The 20,012-nt window shown below is 38.1% G+C and overlaps 1 protein-coding gene across 2 annotated transcripts in view; it reads right to left on the reverse strand.

The window, feature by feature from the left end:
* si:dkeyp-72e1.9 (syntaxin-binding protein 4) overlaps positions 1 to 20,012 on the reverse strand; it is a 162,747-nt gene that overhangs the window by 26,107 nt on the left and 116,628 nt on the right. For both annotated transcript variants that reach the window (XM_039775611.1, XM_039775612.1), the window contains exons 16-19: positions 17,291 to 17,356; positions 10,085 to 10,276; positions 4,026 to 4,142; positions 2,067 to 2,116 (exon numbers count right to left, since the gene is read on the reverse strand). In XM_039775611.1, the coding sequence (XP_039631545.1) occupies positions 2,067 to 2,116; positions 4,026 to 4,142; positions 10,085 to 10,276; positions 17,291 to 17,356 (425 nt within the window). The remainder of the gene's footprint in view (positions 1 to 2,066; positions 2,117 to 4,025; positions 4,143 to 10,084; positions 10,277 to 17,290; positions 17,357 to 20,012) is intronic.

The raw sequence follows: 20,012 nt of genomic DNA on the forward strand, positions 1-20,012 counted from the left end.
TGGCCCCTGTGTTCTTGTATACATGCCTGACAACATCGGTGCATGCTTCTAATGAGATGACAGATGGTGTTGTGGGGGATCTCCTCCCAGATCTGGACCAGGGCATCACTGAGCTCCTGGACAGTCTGAGGTGCAACCTGGTGGCATTGGATGGACCAAAACATAATGTCCCAGAGGTGTTCTATTGGATTTAGGTCAGGAAAGTGTGGTGGCCAGTCAATGGTATCAGTTCCTTCATCCTCCAGGAACTGCCTGCATACTCTCATCACATGAGGCCAGGAATTGTCGTGCACCAGGAGCCACTGTACCAGCATAGGGTCTGACAATGGGTCCAAGGATTTCATCCTGATACCTAATGGCAGCCAAGGTGCCTTTGTCAAGCCTGTAGCGGTCTGTGTGACCCTCCATGGATATGCCTCCCCAGACAATCTTTAACCCACCACCAAACTGCTCATGCTGAATGATGTTACAGGCAGCATAATGTTCTCCATGGCTTCTCCAGACCCTTTCACTTCTGTCACGTGCTCAGGGTGAACCTGCTCTCATCTGTAAAAGCACAGGGCACCAGTGGTGCATCTGCCAATTCTGGTATTCTATGGCGAATGCCAATCGAGCTGCATGCTGCTGGGCAGTGAGCTCAGGGCCCATTAGAGGACATGGGGCCCTTGGGTCACCCTAATGAAGTCTTTCTGGTTGTTTGGTCAGAGACATTCACACCAGTGGCCTGCTGGAGGTCATTTTGTAGGGCTCTGGCAGTGCTCATCCTGTTCCTCCTGCCCAAAGGAGCAGATACTGGTCCTGCTGATGGGTTATGGACCTTCTATGGCCCTCTCCAGCTCTCCTAGAGTAACTGCTTGTCTCCTAGAATCTCCTCCGTGCCCTTGAGACTGTGCAGGGAGACACAGCAAACCTTCTGGCAATGACACGTATTGATGTGCCATCCTGGAGAAGTTGGACTACCTGTGCAACCTCTGTAGGGTCCAGGTATCGCCTCATGCTACCAGTAGTGACACTGACTGTAACCAAATGCAAAACTAGTGAAGAAACAGTCAGAAAAGATGAGGAGGGAAAAATGTCAGTGGCCTCCACCTGTTAAACCATTCCTGTTTTGGGGGTCATCTCATTGTTGCCCTCTAGTGCACCTGTTGTTAATTTCATTAACACCACAGCAGCTGAAACTGATTAACAACCCCCTCTGCTACTTAACTGACCAGATTAATATCCCATAAGTTTCATTGACTTTATGCTATACTCTGATTAAAAAATGTTCCTTTAATTCTTTTGAGCAGTATATTTATATATATATATATATATATATATACACACACACACATTGAGAGAGACAGAGAGTGAGCACTGATGTCCACATGATATCTGCTATTATTCTTAACAAAATGACAGCAAGCTAAGACTAATCCCATTAAACAATAGAGGGATAGCAGGAATAAAGAATGAGACAAGTATGTACACACATTTATCCATAGGTCACAGTCAACGTAAATAAGGCATCTCTGAACTAGAAGCAAAAAACTGGAGAGTCTCTGAATCTTTGAGAGCATTATGTGTCAAGGTGAGGACGTTCTAGGTGAATAGAAATACTCCTCCATATGAGGGGCAGTTCATGGACAAACATCACATTCAGATATACAGATAATTATTCTTTTATGCACTTGTATGTTTCCCCTGTTATTTTGATCTCAAAAGTTTGATTCTTTTTTGCATTTCAGTATGTTACAAATTAACTGTGGGCCAATTTACCAAAATAAAATTGTCAGAGACTGTTAAATGCTGAGGAATTTGAGAAAAAATGTTTTAATAAACTGATGATAATAGGAAATAACAAGGAAGCAAGGACAGTGGTGTAATGGGCAGCAATCCACGCAACCTAACATCCCTCTAACCACCCATCTTTCCTTTACATGTCTCTCTGGTTAAGGATTCAGCGCTACTGAATATTATGTAATAAAACAGATTTCTCTGGCTATACACATCCAAATCATTATGCTTTTTTTGTAAATTTGATTGCATGTGCACCATGAAAAAGTAGAAGATTATAAACTACTTACCTGTCTTCAGTTTTAAATAAACTAGAAGATGTCAACACCCGATGCACATTCTGTGAAGAGTGTAGAAACACAGAGAGTTAGATTTCAGCTTGCAAGAACACATTCAGATTTGTGTACATGTCAAGTGAAGAAGAAAAAGATCAGACATTATTTTAACATATCTTAATTACAGTGTGCTTACACTGAATTCAATTTGTATTTCTAGAGCGCCCCTTAAATGCACTGGCTCATAGAGCCAAATTTACAGTAAGTGACTTACTATTTACCATCAGACACAGGGCATTGGACAATCACTGTTAACTACAAAAGGAGCACAATAATCACATTTACTGCTACTGTTCCCCAAAGACTAAAAAATCCAGATAATGTACTGCCTCACTTTATGAATTCTGTATAAGAATTAAAATAACATAACATTATGAAATACACTAATTCCAGGATACTGGAGGAATCTTAACTAATTCCACCAGCACTTGGCAGGAACCAGCCTTGAATGAGGTGCCAATCTATCTACACTGGAGGTAGGCTAGTATATTACATGATTGCAGTTTTATTTTACATACATGTTTTCTAATATTTTAGCAATATCACTAAATATTACAAAATTGCTTATTCCAAAACATTGTCACTGAGCCTATGTTGGACCATTGGTCACTGGACAACAACTACTGATGGCACAGTGGATAAATTTACAGTTACGAGAGGACTATTTCTAGCCTTTTTAGGGCACTATGCATTATATCAATTTTGGGGCTCTCACTTCTCTTCATAGCTCAGTTCTGTGTGGATCAAGGATTTCTCACTGACTGCGGAGGCCATTGTGGTTACTTTAGTTCACTAAGATTAGGAATAAGGGTAGTTAAAGTATCCCGGATGTCTTTTGGATTTGGAAGCACTTCAGATCCACACAGATAGTGAGTAGGCTGAGATCTGAACCAAGACCTTTAGAACTGTTAATGGATGGTGCAAAGCACTTCCGGGGGAAATACAAATTAGACTTAGGATGTACTTTTTACATATTACAAATGAAAAAAGAACTTTCATTATTGACAGTAAAACTGATACCCACAACCTTATTGTTTGGTTTTCTCTTAACAGAGTGCCTGTTATGGAGTCTACCATACTTGACTGAGCTACAGCTTCTCTTGTCTCAGTTGTTTCCTCTGCTTCATGGTGCATTTTTCTCTATCTCTGATTTCAGCTATTTTTCCCTGAAGATCCTCAAAGGATCTGTCAAAACTGCATGGGTGTTTATACATTTTTTAATGTTTAAATTGTATTTGCACCTATAACTTCAGTCTGATATTATAATTATATTTACTCTATAAAGTGCTTTGTAATGGTGACTGCTACTAATGGCACATTATAAAACAAATGTTTCATTAATAGTGATAAATGCAAATGTACATTATTCTCAGTTAAGTTTGATATAGTGACAATGGATTGCAATCAAAGTTTGTGGAATACAATCTTTTGACAAATGATGTGTTAAATCTGTGTGGAACATTGTGTTTTAACTAGATTCATGAATCTTTTATATGATTTCACCCATTTCTCACTATCACTGCATGTTCAACAGATAATATGGAAATAACTCTTATCTCAGGGACCAGAGACTTCCACAGCACAGTGCCATTGATAACATCTATTCTTTCTAATCCTGATTTTTCTTTTTTTAGTCATGGATATGCTTTATTATGCATCTAATCTTTTCATTGTATTTTTTGGAAAGGTGTTTGCAGGTTACACATGACAGACACACACAATGAATTGTCACCTTTATTTGCAAACTATCATACATCCTCCATTAAATATTCTTTAAATAGTGGCATACAGTACAGGGTTAAACATGTTATGTAATGTCCTGTTCCTTCTTTGCCCAGCATGACAAAAGCTTCAGGAGAAAGACATGTATGTACATTGATTTATAAGACACCATTTAAATCCAACATAGCATACCTGAGCAAACATAAGCAGCTTCTTATTTGAGATCTCAAGGTGCTTCCGAGTGAGCTCCGATTTCCGTAACTGGCAGTCAATGACAGAAAGCCGTCGTTTCAGCTCAGTGACATCCTCCTAGTAATAAAGCAGATGTGCAGATTTCAAAACCTGTATGTTTGCATAACAAATGCACATCTTTGTAGGTTTGCTTAACTTTGAATCCTCCAGATTTGGCTGCACAAACATACAGAACAAAACATGATGAATAGCAAGTATAGTGTACATCTCGATATTTGCATAAATTTTACCTCACCTGGAGACACTGACTTTCTGATTTATATATATATATATATATATATATATATATATATATATATATATATAATCAGAATATACATGCATTTTACTTTTGAATGAAAACTTAAATCAGTCAAATTATCACTTCATTAATTACTTGACTAATGGATAGTCTGATTCATTTATAATAAGATAAACCATCTAATACATTAATTGATTAATGGATAATTAATTGTGCTATTACTACAGTGACCCAGATTAACCTGTCTAGTCATAGTCTGTGTTGTTATATTGACCTCCTTTTTTTTGAGCATCATGATTTAAAATGGTTACTTCAGACTTTGGGATCATTATGAGACACAATATTGGTCTCTCTGTCTCCTAAGAGATGTCAGTCCATTTAGCAGAGATGAAACCATAGCTGAGAAATTCCTCCTCCACACAACAATGTGACGTTATCCTTACCCTGTAAGCACATGAACAATGGCCAGGGCACTCAGTAAATAGCAGGCATTGACTTTTTTAATGCTTATCTGCTTCAGCTCTTGGCTTGTGACTTACTTGGAGGCTGGTACCTAGTATCTTATTAAAGCTACTTATACATACATACACAGTACATTTGTGAAGCAAAACCGCTACACAAGAAAACTTAGAGACTGACCTATGCGTCGATGCTTTTTCTGTCAGTATCAGGTTTGGCAGATCTCAGTCTAATACACAGATGAAATGTTAAGTATAAATGGAGTTATGTGTACAGCAGTGATTGCAAAGGTGAGAGGTGCATGGAAGTAATTCCTTGGTGCTATCCCTCATTCTGACTACTAAAAGAGCCTCTCTGGTATTGATGGTAAAAGTTTATGAAAGCTGTGTGTGAAGCCAAAAGTCTGGTGGAAAGAAGATGTGGGTAATGAAAGTGAAATGCAAAACAAAGCAGAAACTAACAGAAATAAGTATGATCAGCTGCATTTGTGGCACATCCCATGCTGAGAGGAAGACGAGTCATGAGTTAACATAAAGTCTTGGTGTGGGGCTAATAAGTGTTGTGCTGAAGACAAACAGGTTTAGGTGGTTTGGGAATTTGGTGCCCAAGAAGATAGCTGTGTAAAGAGGTGGAATAAGATATAGGTGGAGGGAATGAGGTCAAGGGGCAGGATAGGGAAGAGATGGTTGGAGGTGCTGTCAGATGATATAAATAATACAAGTCTCACCCAAAGGATACCCAAGGCAGCAGATGTGACTTTTGACATAAATAATTGTGAAGAGTTTCTGTCCTCTATGACTTGCTGCACTAATTAAAAGTTCTTCCCCTGATTACGAAACACCAGCTATTTCATCATTCCAAGGGAAAACTTCATTACCATTTAGGGTAGAGTTTTCTGCTACAAAGCCTCTAAATATAAAAAATATATGAAATATTCAAGTGGAAAATTTGTTGAGAACAAAAGGAAACCAATATCTCCAACCCATTCAGAGGTGGATTCAGCATCACATCGAAATCATGTGTGGTAGTGCTTTATCATATTGATGGAGGATTTCAGCAAAATGTTGTGAGGTTAAACACTCCTTAAATGCTTTTGCATCTTTCTTAGAGTTTGAAAGTATATATCTGAGCTTTCAGTTTGAATATATGGCATAATGTCAACCAAAATCACCCCTTCTGCATCCTAAAAAGTATAATGGTGACTTTCCCTGCTAAGTCTTACAAATCATCCAAAAAGAAGCCAGATGACGGTCTACACTTCAAATTAAGGAATCCATTTTTCATCCCCAGTGACGTTCCATGACAAACCACTTTCATCCTTAGCCTTGCAATGGCAGAGTAAATCTAAACAAGCTTATCAGAGGATGGAAGAGGTAAAGATCCGGAGCGAAAATCTGTTCTCCCATATAGAGATATCTTAGAATTTGTTAATTTACACACTTATTCCAATAACAGGTCATGAGTGGCTGCAGCTAATCCTGGAAGCATTAAAAAACTAGACAGGAACTCAATCTGGACCAGTCCAACACAGAAAAGGCATACACATTCATTTACACCCAGGCTGATTTAGATTTGGCAGTAACACTTTAGCTAGGTACTGGAAAATTGCATCTATTACTTACAAGTGCCTTAGTGTGGTGAAACAGTGATAACCAATGCATCAATGCTTATTTGATGCATTTTAATTAAGTTTTTTCTTTGGATGCCAGTTATTTAAATCTGTAGTTATATTTTGTTAAATTGTGTTTTGAAATTTTAAAAATCGGGGTGAACTCATGTGAAGAATGATGTATAAAAAGAAAATAAATTGAACTGAATAATTATAGGCAATTTAGAAACAAAAGCATTTGCCAAGCAGGAAACATTTATATCACCACTCTGGCTGTTTAATAAATATTTCATATACACACAATCATTACATTTACAAAAGCAGTAATAAGTGGTCAGCCACTGTCACTGCCTGTAGACATACATCAAATAAGATAAGCAGTCAAACTAAGCCAGGAGCAAGTTCAGGAAAGAGGGAGATGAATAAATAATCCACTAGCCTAACATACAGATCTAAATGACAGGGGCTTTCGCACGACATTGTCAGCAATTATAGTTCTGTGATGCTGCTCAGGACATAAACAAGATGACAGAAAAAATAATCAAACAAATTGGAAATTCTCCACTATTCTACTAAATGATCCAGACAAAATTAATTCATCCATTTTCTGAAACAGTTTATTCCCATTTGGTGTTGATGGGCCAGAAAATATTTTGGCAGTTGAAGGTGCAGGTTTAAGACTCAAACCAGAGTTCACTCACGTGCACGGCTCATACTGCTTTTATTGATTTTATAAACCATATTCCAAAGAAAGAAACATTTATCAATCAATTGGAGGAATATTTTGGACAAAATTAAACAAATACAAAAGTACCTTGTATTGTACTCAGATGTTACTTGAATTTTGTGGGTGAAGCATGAAGTGGCAGGGCCACCCTTATGTTACTGCTAAGAGACCACCCTTAAATGAGAAAATCATAATTCATAGAATTCTTCAGTATTAATTTTCTGTGTTTTTCAATGCATTGCTTCTGCTTGAACCATTGATTATTTGGATTACAATTGGGATTTACAGTATTCACAGTGTTTTTACTATTAGGAAAATCGTTTCTACCTTAGTTATTGTCTGCCTTTGCCATTTTTGATCTTTTACTCATATAAATAAAAATGATTTATAAAGATTAGCATTTGCGTTGTCCTTAAGTCAGAGGTTTTTATGTCTAGTCCCTCTTCCTTGAAGGGCATTTTGATAATTTTGAGGCATTGAAGTGTGGGCTGTGCAGGCCAAAGCCAGCCAGCAGAGAATTCGGGTCAGGCTGCTTTAGGGGAGCCCAGGTTAGTGAGGGCTTTGGACTGTTTTATGGCTGTTTTAGAGGCCTCACACCAGTTTTGGTATTAGGTATGCTGGCCCTTTATGACAAAGAAGCTTTCTGTGCTGACTCAAGGTAATACATGAGAAAAGGATCAGGAAATGAGATGTGGTCAAGAAAAATAGGTAAGGGTCGAAATAAGAAATGTTAGCCAATCAGTCATCAAGTTTAAAATCCATCCATCCATCCATTACCCAACCCGCTATATCCTAACTACTGGGTCACGGGGGTTTGCTGGAGCCAATCTCAGCCAACACTGGGCGTAAGGCAGGAAAACAAACCCCGGGCAAGGCGCCAGCCCACCGCAGGGCACACACACACACCAAGTACAATTTAGAGTCGCCAATACACCTAACCTGCATGTCTTTGGACTGTAGGAGGAAACCCACGCAGACACAGGGAGAACATGCAAACTCCATGCAGGGAAGACCCGGGAAGCGAACCCAGGTCCCCTAACTGCGAGGCAGCAGCGCTACCCACTGCGCCACAGTACCACCCTCAAGTTTAAAATGCTAAGCAAAAATCAAAGTCTTTAAACCAAACATATATTTGTTCAAAACATGGAATAGAGCAATCAAAATAAGCAATAAACACCAACACAGCAATCCTAATATTGGATACTCCAGAACAGAAAGTGTCATTTTTTATGCCGGTGTCCCCCGAATTATGTCATACATCACATACTCCCATGTGTGTTTATGGGAAAGATCTCCATAGCAATGGTTAAAGAGATTTGCATAAAACACTCTACTATATACAATACAAGCCATTCCCCGCAGCTCCGCCCGCATAGTAGTGAAACAGGACAAACTTTAAAAATTAATAAACAAAAAGGTAGCGCTAGCTAAGCGGAGGCAAGTTATGCTCCAAAACACAGCTACACCAACTCCCCACTCTTGATATCACTCTTCAACCTTCCCTCAGCCCACAGCCTCTGTCTCAGATTAGCGTGAATATATCACACCTACAAGCGAACTATGATTCTTAGCGTGATGAGAGAAATCGCAAAATCAACTGGAATGTTGAAGCAAATTCTAGAAAAGAACCAGATCTAAATCTGTTAAGCAGTTCTCTCGTTCGCTAGCTAAGCGGAGATAAGATACGCTCCGAGGCTGGTGTGTGAGTGAGGAGGGCCCTGCCCCCTCCCCTTAGTCGTTGCGTCTCTTGGATTTGTGCAAAAAAATTGGTACCAAAAGCAAACTATGATACTTAGCGCAATGAGAGAGGTCGCAAAATCAACCGAAATGTTCAAGCAAATTATAAAAAAAACCAGATCTAAATCTGTGAAGTAGTTCTCTCGTTTGCTAGCTAAGCAGATATAAGATATTCCTTGAGTTTGGCAAGGGAGTGAGAAGGGCTCTGCCCCCTCCCCTTGGTCTGCTGCGTTTCTCTCGGATTTGCGCAAATAAATCATCACCGCAAGCGAACTATGATACTTAGCACGATGAGAGAGGTCGCAAAATTCAAGCAAATTATAGAATAAAACCCAATCTAAATCCGTCAGGTAGTTTTCTCGTGAAAAGCAGACAGACAGACGTTGGATTTTATATATATAGAGATAGTGCTGTGATAAGATATCAAAATTCAACTTTAAAAATATTGGTTAAAGTAAAATAAATGTGAAAATCATATTCACTGGGTCCCAAAACCCCATTTTTCATATAAATTACATAGTCAGATTTAAAAGGGAATGGAGAAAAAAAAGAAAGAAAACAGTGAATGTGCGTTAAATAATTCAATGTTTTTTTGTTTATTTCTTTGTGTCTACTTCTTGTGCCTAATATGTGTCTATTAATGGCAACATGAATTATATATTTAAATGAAAACTGTCATTTTCACCCATCAAAGTTGAGAGGGTGGGCTCTAGTGTATACTGTTTTTGATTGGTGAATTGCCTGTAGCGTGGATTTAAATCTTTATGCTTCAAGTGTCACATTTAGTGCGGTCTTCAGATGCAGACCCCAGAGGGATTATGAGCTTGAAACTTCTTTCACTTCCAAAAGTCATCTTTTCTTTGTTTGCTTTTTACACAAGTTAAGGAAAAACTTGCTTGCTTACTAGATGTTACTTATTAACCTTTATGTATTTTCTACAATGCTAATCTCTCTCTATTTATTTAAGTCTAAACTTACTTATTAATAAAGTCTTATCACTAGTCATAAACATTTATTGCTGATGTGTTGATATAAACAGATAGATAATACACTACTGTTTATAGTCACAAAAATGCAGTAAATGAAAGTTAACTAGTGCAGGTACTGATTACAGATAAGACAGACACTGTGCATGTAGACAGATACCTATAATTAATGTTGTGCCCCTACTTTAAAGTGTGTACCCTCTAGACAGGAACAGCTTACTACTAAGAACATGTACTTACTTTTGTGGCTTCTGAGCATTTTTGGGGTTTTGCTGCTGCAAGTTCGGCCTTTAAATCTTTGATTTCTGCTTCTAGGAGCTGGATAACCTCCTCATAATCCTGCTCAGCACTGTTGTTTTGTCTCTGAACAGCTTCAGCCTTCTTCAGTTTGCACTTCAGATTGTTATTCTCAGCAACTGTAGCAGACGTTTTCTGTTGAGAAGGAACGTACTAAACAATTACACCAGGAAATGGGTAGATAGATTATTATAAAAAAGTTTAGTGAAGAACTGTATGTATTGCACAACAAAATGTTTTCTAATGTCATAATGTCTGCACAAGCAGACTTGAGATCTTTTGAAGTGTTTCACAATGAGTGACAAAACTATTTCCAAACAAGTAAGAAATATTAAATTATGCAAATTGACAGACTTCACAAAGCTTCTAGTTAATAAATTTTTAACTGTGCCTATAGTTCTACTGATGTCAAAGCATGATTGTAGGGACAACATAAAAGTAGAAAAAAGAACCATAGTCTCACTTGTTTTTTCACATAACAGTCTGGTGGGGTGATGCACCTAATTTTTCACCTTTTACATGCCATTAAATGGTTTCTTTTTCTTCAGAATATCAGATTCTTCTGCCTCCTAGACAATGATCCTTTTCTCTAACTTCCCTCTTGACTTTAGTCTCAAAGAGGACCGTTTTCTTTTGTTACCAGCAGATACACTTTCAATTATTTCAGGAGTTGTTGCTTAATCAGGGACAGTACCCTCTAATACAATTGGATCCAAACCAGAAATAATTACAATTAAGCAAACAAGTTCTATAAAGGGTTTTGTGAACCCCATTCTCTTTCAAAATCACTTTATTATCAAGTGTTCTGGAGGTCCATTTTAGTCCACCATACTCTTTGTATTCTTGTGGCACCCTTGAACAACTCCCTTCTGAGTCACCCACTTACCAGCCCTGACTGCCCATCTCTACACACATTGGCCAAGACCACAAGACCACTCCAATCATCAATGTGTCTTTGTTTGTCTCGCTCTCTCTTTATCTCTGCACTGCATATATACATATGCATTTATATTATAGTCAGGATTATGAGTGGCCCTTGCCACTATGGCCGGTTTCTGTGTAAGAGCGAACAGAAGCTCCCAGTACTGCAGCTACCAGGAGGCACAAGAGAAGGAATTAAGCTAAAAAAATCTCCTGCTGTTCAGAGTGGCATCATTGAGAATGGTTGGACTGATGCACCTTATTATTCTTGCATGTCAAATACTGTTTAAATATAATTAAGGATAATTAAAGCAAGCAGGATGCACCTATCTACAGACCGGAGTGCCACAACAAGGGGACTAAATATTAATATAAGTGAGACAGTTTTTGATACGTAATAAATTGGCAAAGTTTTCTGAATTCATTTTTTCACTTTGTCACTATGAGTGTAGAATGATGGGCAAAAATGGCAAATTTATCCATTTAAAATTAAATCTACAACAGAATTAAGTCTACAGAAAGTAAAGGGGTCTAAATGCTTTCTGAATCTACTGTACATACGAGGTGTGGCAGAAAAGTAATGAGACTGATTTTTTATTTACCAAAGTTTTTATTTTTTTCAAACATCAATGTTATCCCCTTCAAAGTAGTTCCCTTGAGCAGCTACACACCGATGGAGACGTTGTTCCTACTGTTGGTAGCAGTGCTGGAAGTCTTCAACTGGTATGGTCTTCAGCATGTCCGTTACACTCTTTTGGATGTTTTCTAAAGTCCCAAAATGCCGTCCTTTGAGGACATTTTTCAGTTTAGGAAAAAGTCACACGGACTGAGGTCAGGTGAATAAGGGAGCTGGGGAACCACAGGAATGCCTTTTGAGGTCAAAAATTCTGTTATGGAGAGGGCAGTTTTTCGGCACCATTTTGGCACAGACCTTTCGCATGTGCAAATGTTCAGTCAAAATTTGATGAACGGTAAATCTGTTCAAATTTAATTGTTCACTCAACATTCTTAATGTTAAACGACAGTCTGATCTCACAAGAGTGTTCACACGTTCGATGTTTTCATTGGTTTTCGAAGTTGAAGTCCTCCCTGAACGGTGTTCATCTTCAGCGTGTTTTCTGCCTTCCAAAAAAGATTTGTGCCAGTGAAAAACTTGAGCTCGGGATAATGAATGTTCCCAATAGGCCTGTTTTAACTTTTCAAACGTCACACTTGCCGTTTAATGGCACAACGTTGCTCCAAATTCCGCTGTTCCATTTTGCGTGACGCACAACCAAAAACACAACTTCGCTAATAGCAGTCACAAAAATCACGTAGTTAACGGAAGGAGTTGAAACTCGCACTGAGCTATGGGAGGGGACTGATACACGTGCTCTATCAAGGACAACAGCGCAGCGTTGCCGGATCGCTTGCAGTGTTGCCAGCCTCATTACTTTTCTGCCACACCTCGTAAACACATTTCTATATGAAGAAGAGCTGGAAACTGATTGCTAATCTAAGCCTAAAAAAAGCTGTACCATCATTTGTATATGCCCTTTATGAAATTCTCCTTAGACAAGTAGATCAATTAGTTTCATGACAAAAGCGCTCAGAAGAAATGTGTGCCAATAAAAAGGTGAGGTGACAAATACATCCAGGAGAGATGATGAGGCTTGTGGTTTACTCACATAAGTGCACACTGCTGAGCTGTGTGATGTGGCCATCTTAATTTTAATCTAGTAGTGTTCCTGTGAGTATTTTTCTTTGGAAACTGTCTGCTGCTGCAGCCAGTGGCTCTCTCCTTTCTTGTTGTGATTGCAGGTTTGCCTGGAATACTGTAATCATTCCTCTTCTGAGGAAGAACAAACATCAGCTGTTTTACAAGGTTTGCTTGTAAACTGCGATGCTTGCATTTTTAGATATTTCTGACTTGCATCCCAGGATAAAGGTTACAAGCCTGCAGTGTAATGCAAAACATTTTAACATTTAATGCGTGCTTTAGGTTAGTAATGATTATTATTTTCTGATAATTCAAGATTACACTTTAAACATCTAAAGTACAACTCCGACTAGTCCACTGTGCCGCATTAACACCACCCCTCCAATGTGATCTGATTCTGACTTTACCACTAAGTCATAATACTTAATACTGTAAGATTTTGATTTTGGTGTAAACACCCAAAACCACTGAGGTTGGATACAGGCTGCTTTCATATGTGCAACTGAATTTTGGTTAAATTGTGGTCTGTCATATTTAATCTGTGATTAAACAGATTTGTCCTAATTACATAAGTTGTTGTGCATCATGTGACATATTAAAACAATCATGGCCATCAATGTAAATGGTCAGTAGTGTTGTGAAGAAATACATTTCTGTACTATGCTTATTCAACAATTTAGAAAACAATGTTTTTCTATCAAAAAGAAGAAAACTGGACAGCAATAGCAGAGAAAAAAATATGTGGGGATCCAGGTATCCACTTTACCTGTATCACTGCATTCATTTCACAGAAGTTGGATATGCATGTAAATGCTCATGCCATATTTAAACCATTTAACATTACAGACATTGGATTCTGATTTAATTCCGATTTAAGCTTTGAGATTTGGTAGTGTCAATGTGTCTTCTGAGACATTCACAACATATTCCTGAAAAATGAGAGATGCAAGTATCTACAGTACAATTTAATATTGATTTGTGAAAATGTGAATTAAAGATATTTATAATGTACTTCACTATAGAGTATATACAACCGTAGATTGTTTCCCAATTGATTTTTACATAGTTTTTAGCATGAGATGCCTGTAAGTATATTTTGACTAGTTGAAACTTATTGCAACTATTTTAAGATATAATGTTTTGTGCTTTTCATATATTATGTGTTGAGCAGATGGAAAGAGTATTTTGAGAGGCTTATGAATGAAGAGAACGAGAGAGAGAAGAGGTTGGATGATGTGGAGATAGTGAATCAAGAAGTGCAAATGATTAGTAAGGAGGAAGTAAGGACAGCTATGAAGAGGATGAAGAATGGAAAAGTCGTTGGTCCAGATGGCATACCTGTGGAAGCATGGAGGTGTTTAGGAGAGATGACAGTGGAGTTTTTAACTGGATTATTTAGTGGAATCTTGGAAAGTGAGAGGATGCCTGAGGAGCGGAGAAGAAGTGTACTGGTGCCGATATTTAAGAATAAGAGAGGGATGTGCAGGACTGTAGTAGCTACAGGGTATAAAATTGATGAGCCACAGCAGGAAGTTATGGGAAAGAGTAGTGGAAGCTAAGTTAAGAAGTGAGGTGATGATCAGTGAGCAGCAGTATGGTTTCATGCCAAGACAGAGTACCACAGATGCGATGTTTACTCTAACAATGTTAATGAAGAAGTTTAGAGAAGGCCAGGAGCTGCATTGCGTCTTTGTGGACCTGGAGAAAGCATATGACAGGGTGCCTTGAGAGGAGCTATGGTATTGTATGTGGAAGTCGGGGGTGGCAGAGAGGTATGTGAGAGTTGTACAGGATATGTACGAGGGAAGCGTGACATTGGTGAGGTCTGCGGTAGGAGTGACGGATGCATTCAAGGTGGAGGTGGGATTACATCAGGTATCGGCTTTGAGCTCTTTCTTATTTGCAATGGTGATGGACAGGTTGACAGATGAGATTAGACAGGAGTCCCCGTGGACTATGATGTTTGCTGATGACACAGTGATCTGTAGCGATAGTAGTGAGCAGGTTGAGGAGACCCTGGAGAGGTGAAGATATGCTCTTGAGAGGAGAAGAATGAAGGTCAGTAGGAACAAGACAGAATACCTGTGTGTAAATGAGAGGGAGGTCAGTGGAATGGTGAGGATGCAAGGAGTAGAGCTGGTGAAGGTGGATGAGTTTAAATACTTGGGATCAACAGTACAGAGTAATAGGGATTGTGGAAGAGAGGTGAAAAAGAGAGTGCAGGCAGGGTGGAATGGGTGGAGAAGAGTGTCAGGAATGATTTGTGACAGACGGGTATCAGAAAAAGTGAAAGGTAAGGTCTACAGGACGGTAGTGAGATCAGCTATGTTATATGGGTTGGAGACGGTGGCACTGACCAGAAAGCAGGAGACAGAGCTGGAGATGGCAGAGTTAAAGATGCTAAGATTTGCATTGGGGGTGACGAGGATGGACATGATTAGAAATGAGTACATTAGAGGGTCAGCTCAAGTTGGATGGTTGGGAGACAAAGTCAGAGAGGCGAGATTGCGTTGGTTTGGACATGTGTAGAGGAGAGATGCTGGGTATATTGGGAGAAGGATGCTAAGGATAGAGCTGCCAGGGAAGAGGAAAAGAGGAAGGCCTAAGAGAAGGTTTATGGATGTGGTGAGAGAGGACATGCAGGTGATGGGTGTAGCAGAACAAGATGCAGAGGACAGAAAGGTATGGAAGAAAATGATCAACTGTGGCAACCCCTAATGGGAGCAGCCGAAAGAAGAAGAAGAGTATATTATGTATCTATGATCACGTTTTCATAAGGAAAAATTCTAAAAATAATTTGAATAATAATATTTACATGCATTACATACATTATATTTGTGACCAGTAACGGCACACTGCATGATAACGTGCAATGAATACACTTGACTTGAGCATTCATAGTTTTCATACTCTTTCTCTGTATGTTTAGCATTCATTTGCTTAGAAGTTGATGCGCCTGCTGTCTCATGAGCAACTCTTCTTTTCTCCACCCTGGCGCCCTTCTTCTCTTCTTTCGCCAGCATCTTTTCACGTTAAAAGTGATTAGGTCAGTGTTTGTGTTGCAATTACTTAGTACGTTTTCCTTAGTTTTTAAATTAAGCTGGCACTTTAGTCTTCAATCTGCCTCAAGAATGATTTAAGATATGAAGAGGTAGGGGAAGTCAATGAGATGGTGGTAGGGATGAGAATGGCGCCCGTATGCATGTGCCACACAGCTGCCCTGCTGGCCGCTGCCGAGAGTTGATTCAACAATAAAATAAAACAAAAAAAAAAAGAGGAATAACCTAGAAGGTCAATCATCACCCTGAAAGCGGATAGTAGATGTCACACAATATATGTGAACCAAATTTCAGGTTAATAGTTCAAACGGTTTGAGAGTACAAGTGATTTAAAATCCTGGAGAGACAAATGGACAGCCAAGGTAGCGTATTATATATAAAGATATTTAAAGTAGATTAAATGTATAGTATCTGAAATTAATTCTGAATGTAATTACAGATGCTTCTAGTTAGAATTTTTATTAATTGAATAAATCAAAAAGGGAATGAATACAGAAGGACTGCTTTATTAAGTCTAAGCTCTTCAACAATATTTGTGATGCTATAGTAAATACACGCACAATTGCTGTTCCTCTTGATATTTTTTCATACATTTTACAGAAATGTCTAAACCATACTTGTCAGGATTAGAACATTTTTCATCCTACTAGCCCTTCACTTTGCAAGTTTCAATCTAGGGCATGAGTGGGTTGTTTCATTAAAACAGTGCATAAAGAACCAGATACCACTCAATACGTTTGGCAATGCGTGTTTTTGTAAAGTACAGCAGTACAAAGAGTATACTGAGAGGTGGAGAAATGAGATACGCTCAAATGAATCATCCTTGAACGTTTTTCTCAGTTTTTCATTTCCGAAAAGAACCTGAGGTCAGAAACTGTGTGAAGAGCATGGTAACAAAAACAAACCATGCATCATAACATTTTCAGTCACCAGATCAGAATCAAGCTGACCATTTAGAATATAAAGTTTGAGGTTCCTCTCCATCAACAGGACATGATTAGATTGATTTTCTAAATGAAGAACGGTGTCAAAAGCTTCCAACAGAATGACCTGTCAAACCTCTATTAAAGGACTTCACGTTACAGTAAATCACTTAATGTTGAAATCTCCACTTGTATGAATTATATTTGTTATTATCATCTAATTATTATTTTTTATGGGCAGCACGGTATTACAGTGGTTACTATGTGATCCTGAACTGGAACAACAAGGTTCAGAAAATGGGCAGACTACATAGATAATCTATATTAGTCTGTGCTACACACAAATCACATTCAAAGCAGAAAAAAGATTAGCAATAAAAGTATAAATAAAAAACACAATAACATAAAAATATACACCATATCTTAATAATTATGGTTACAAACCTCATCTTACTGCACACTGGAACCCTAAAATAACCAGATAGCATGCAGCATTTAATTATGCAGTGCAGAAGAACAGCTCAGTTTAGAAAGATGTAAATTGTACCTGACAGGTTTTTTGGAGTTCCTCTTCCAAGTTTTTTTTACTGTGCTGGGTGTCTTTCAGAAGCACCTGTTAAAAAAAGCAGACTTTAAAAATTATTTTTTTACAGTGTTTGACTGGCATGCATATCTATTAATGAATTGTAAACCAGAAAAAAAAAAAAATCTAGGAATATGCTGCCTCTTAAAAAACTAGGAATATGCTGCCTCTTGTTTTGAGTTTTGAGAATCTGTTGTATGGTACATGTGTAACTCCAGTTATGGTTTCTATTGTTGAGCCATTCATGACTGTAACCTCAATCTTCAAATCACATGAAAGGGGCAAGGACTGGGAAGTCATATCTGCAACCTGATCTAGAGCTGTACTCCAAATACAACCAACCAGGGTGAGCTGTGCCCAGAAAAGACATTAGCCAGGGGTCAAACACAAGTCACCTAATCTGCTGCCCTCAGGATATCTACAGTACATCATCTGCTATCACCTATAGAACCACGCTACAATTACGTAGCACTGCTATTTCACATTTACGTGAGATAAACATGGTTCTTCCTCACTGTTACCCTCTTGGTCACTTTTTAAAAGAGAGCTGGGATACTGATAAAGCCTATATTTAAAGACTAGCTGTAATCTGCTTTGAAAACAAGGGGTTACTCTGCAGCTTTAGTGACAAATTCAGGAAGATCTTTCTTGAATGTATACATTCTGGGTGTATTGTGTAATCTTCTAGGGTGCTCATTGTATGTTATGCCTATTGGGCTTCATAGCTGTATCTGCTCTATAGTGACACCACTTCTCCACGCTGAAGACAACTGAGGAAAATGAGTTGGGAGGGAGAGAAGAGCTTGGAGTTAGAGCAAAAAGGAGTTTCCATGAATAAATATGATCAACAAAAATATCACTTCTTTCCAACCAATTGTCAATTTTCAGTTTCTAATTAGTCAGTTTCTGTATAGATGAATTTGGGAAAGGTGCTGTTTAAATAAAATGTATTATTATTAGTAGTAGTAGTTGTAGCAAGACCCAGAAAAGGTCTGTGATATTATAACATCACCATGATGCTATGGAAGCCATCATTGAGATGTTTCTGTATACAATATGTCTCTGAACAAAAGGAGTACTTCATGTAAGACTGTACCAAAGTGTGGGAAGAACTTTACTAATTCAAACTGGTTATCATCAGGCATTAAAACAGCATGTCTCTTCATTTTGAATCTCAGACAGTTATATTGATGTTTCAGACTTTACTTGTCAACTGTTACAGGATTGTAGTAGATAAATTATTATTGGAATTGTTAATTTATATCATGTACAGTATATATGTCAATTCAATTTTATCTGTAGTTGAAGTAAGCGGATATAATAGCCCTTTAATAATGAAGTAGTAGTACAAGTCATGCTTGCTGAATTAATCAGGTATCTGCTGTTTTATGTACAGTATACTGTAAAGTATTTAACATGGTTGTGTTCCTTTAGCTTGTTGCGGTTCTTGGATCATCTTGGGAGTTTTATTGTTTGTTTTGCATTTACATATTGACCTGAGAGAAGAGGCTGTGGCTGGAATTCCATGAACCAGTAAAGTGGGTGGTGAGGAGGAAGTTGATGGCCAGATTGTAATGTGAGAAATCACCTGTGGCGTCACTATTTTTAAATTGGTGGATACCAGACCATTAGTTATTCTTATGACATCTGCCAGAAATGACACAAAGAGGACCGTGGGAAGTAAATGCACTGGGGACTCTGGATGGGGTTTTTATAAGGATTTTGGTGACGTTTCATTTATGTATTTATTATTGTCTAAGCATTTGCTCAGTATAACTCATTAAACAACTGAACATCTGAAACTATTGATATATTCACTTTTATCTTTCTCTTAGTTGCTTTCATATGGGGCAAAAGGAAATAGTAATAATTTATTATAAATAGAATCCAGAAATAAGCCTTCACATACTTTACCCGTATTTTAGAGCCTTGTGGTTGTAACCTTAATTTAAAATGTGGGGTGAAAAAGATTTACTTTTCTGTCATCACTGTCATTAATCTGTTTTGTGGCTTCCCTGGAATTTATTTGGTTTATTTTTGGAATTTTGATAATAAATGTATTGCTTATTGTTTATTTATTTTATTACTATTACAGGGTTGCCACCATGGTGTTTTGTGACTTTCTCTGTACGGCCGTGTAGTTTATGGTTGCCATGCCAGTTGCTGGTCACATGTCATATTGAATTATCACTCCATATCTATTTAAAGATCAAAATGTATAGGTTTGTTGTTATTCTAGTGCTGGCTCAGTTCTGGAAAAAAAAACAGAACCGTGTGGTAATGTAAGCTAAAGGAAAGAAACCAAGGGTTGCGTTAGGTTCTCTAGCTTTAAATCTGCTTAGGTTTTGAGTTAAGATTTTTCTTTCTGTGTCCCTGTTTTGGCATCTTGGTATAGTTTGTTTCTGATTTTTGAACAGCTGCATGTCCCCTGATGAAATATCGACTTTCCTAAACACTGTGTTTCATCTCCTTGTATTTTCCATTTCACAAATATTTTTTCCATTTTTTGCACGTACTATACAGGTGTTTTCTTTTTTTGCATGAAATGTTTTTCCTTTGAATTTCACTAACAGTTTTAAGACAAAGATACCTGAACTGTTGCATTTCTTGTGTTACACATCCTACTCAAAATATGAACCTTCTCCATTTCAGCAGCTGTACAATTTTGGAAGCCTCAAAGAAACAA

Source organism: Polypterus senegalus, chromosome 13 (genome assembly GCF_016835505.1).
Source record: "Polypterus senegalus isolate Bchr_013 chromosome 13, ASM1683550v1, whole genome shotgun sequence".
Taxonomy (NCBI): Eukaryota; Metazoa; Chordata; class Cladistia; order Polypteriformes; family Polypteridae; genus Polypterus; species Polypterus senegalus.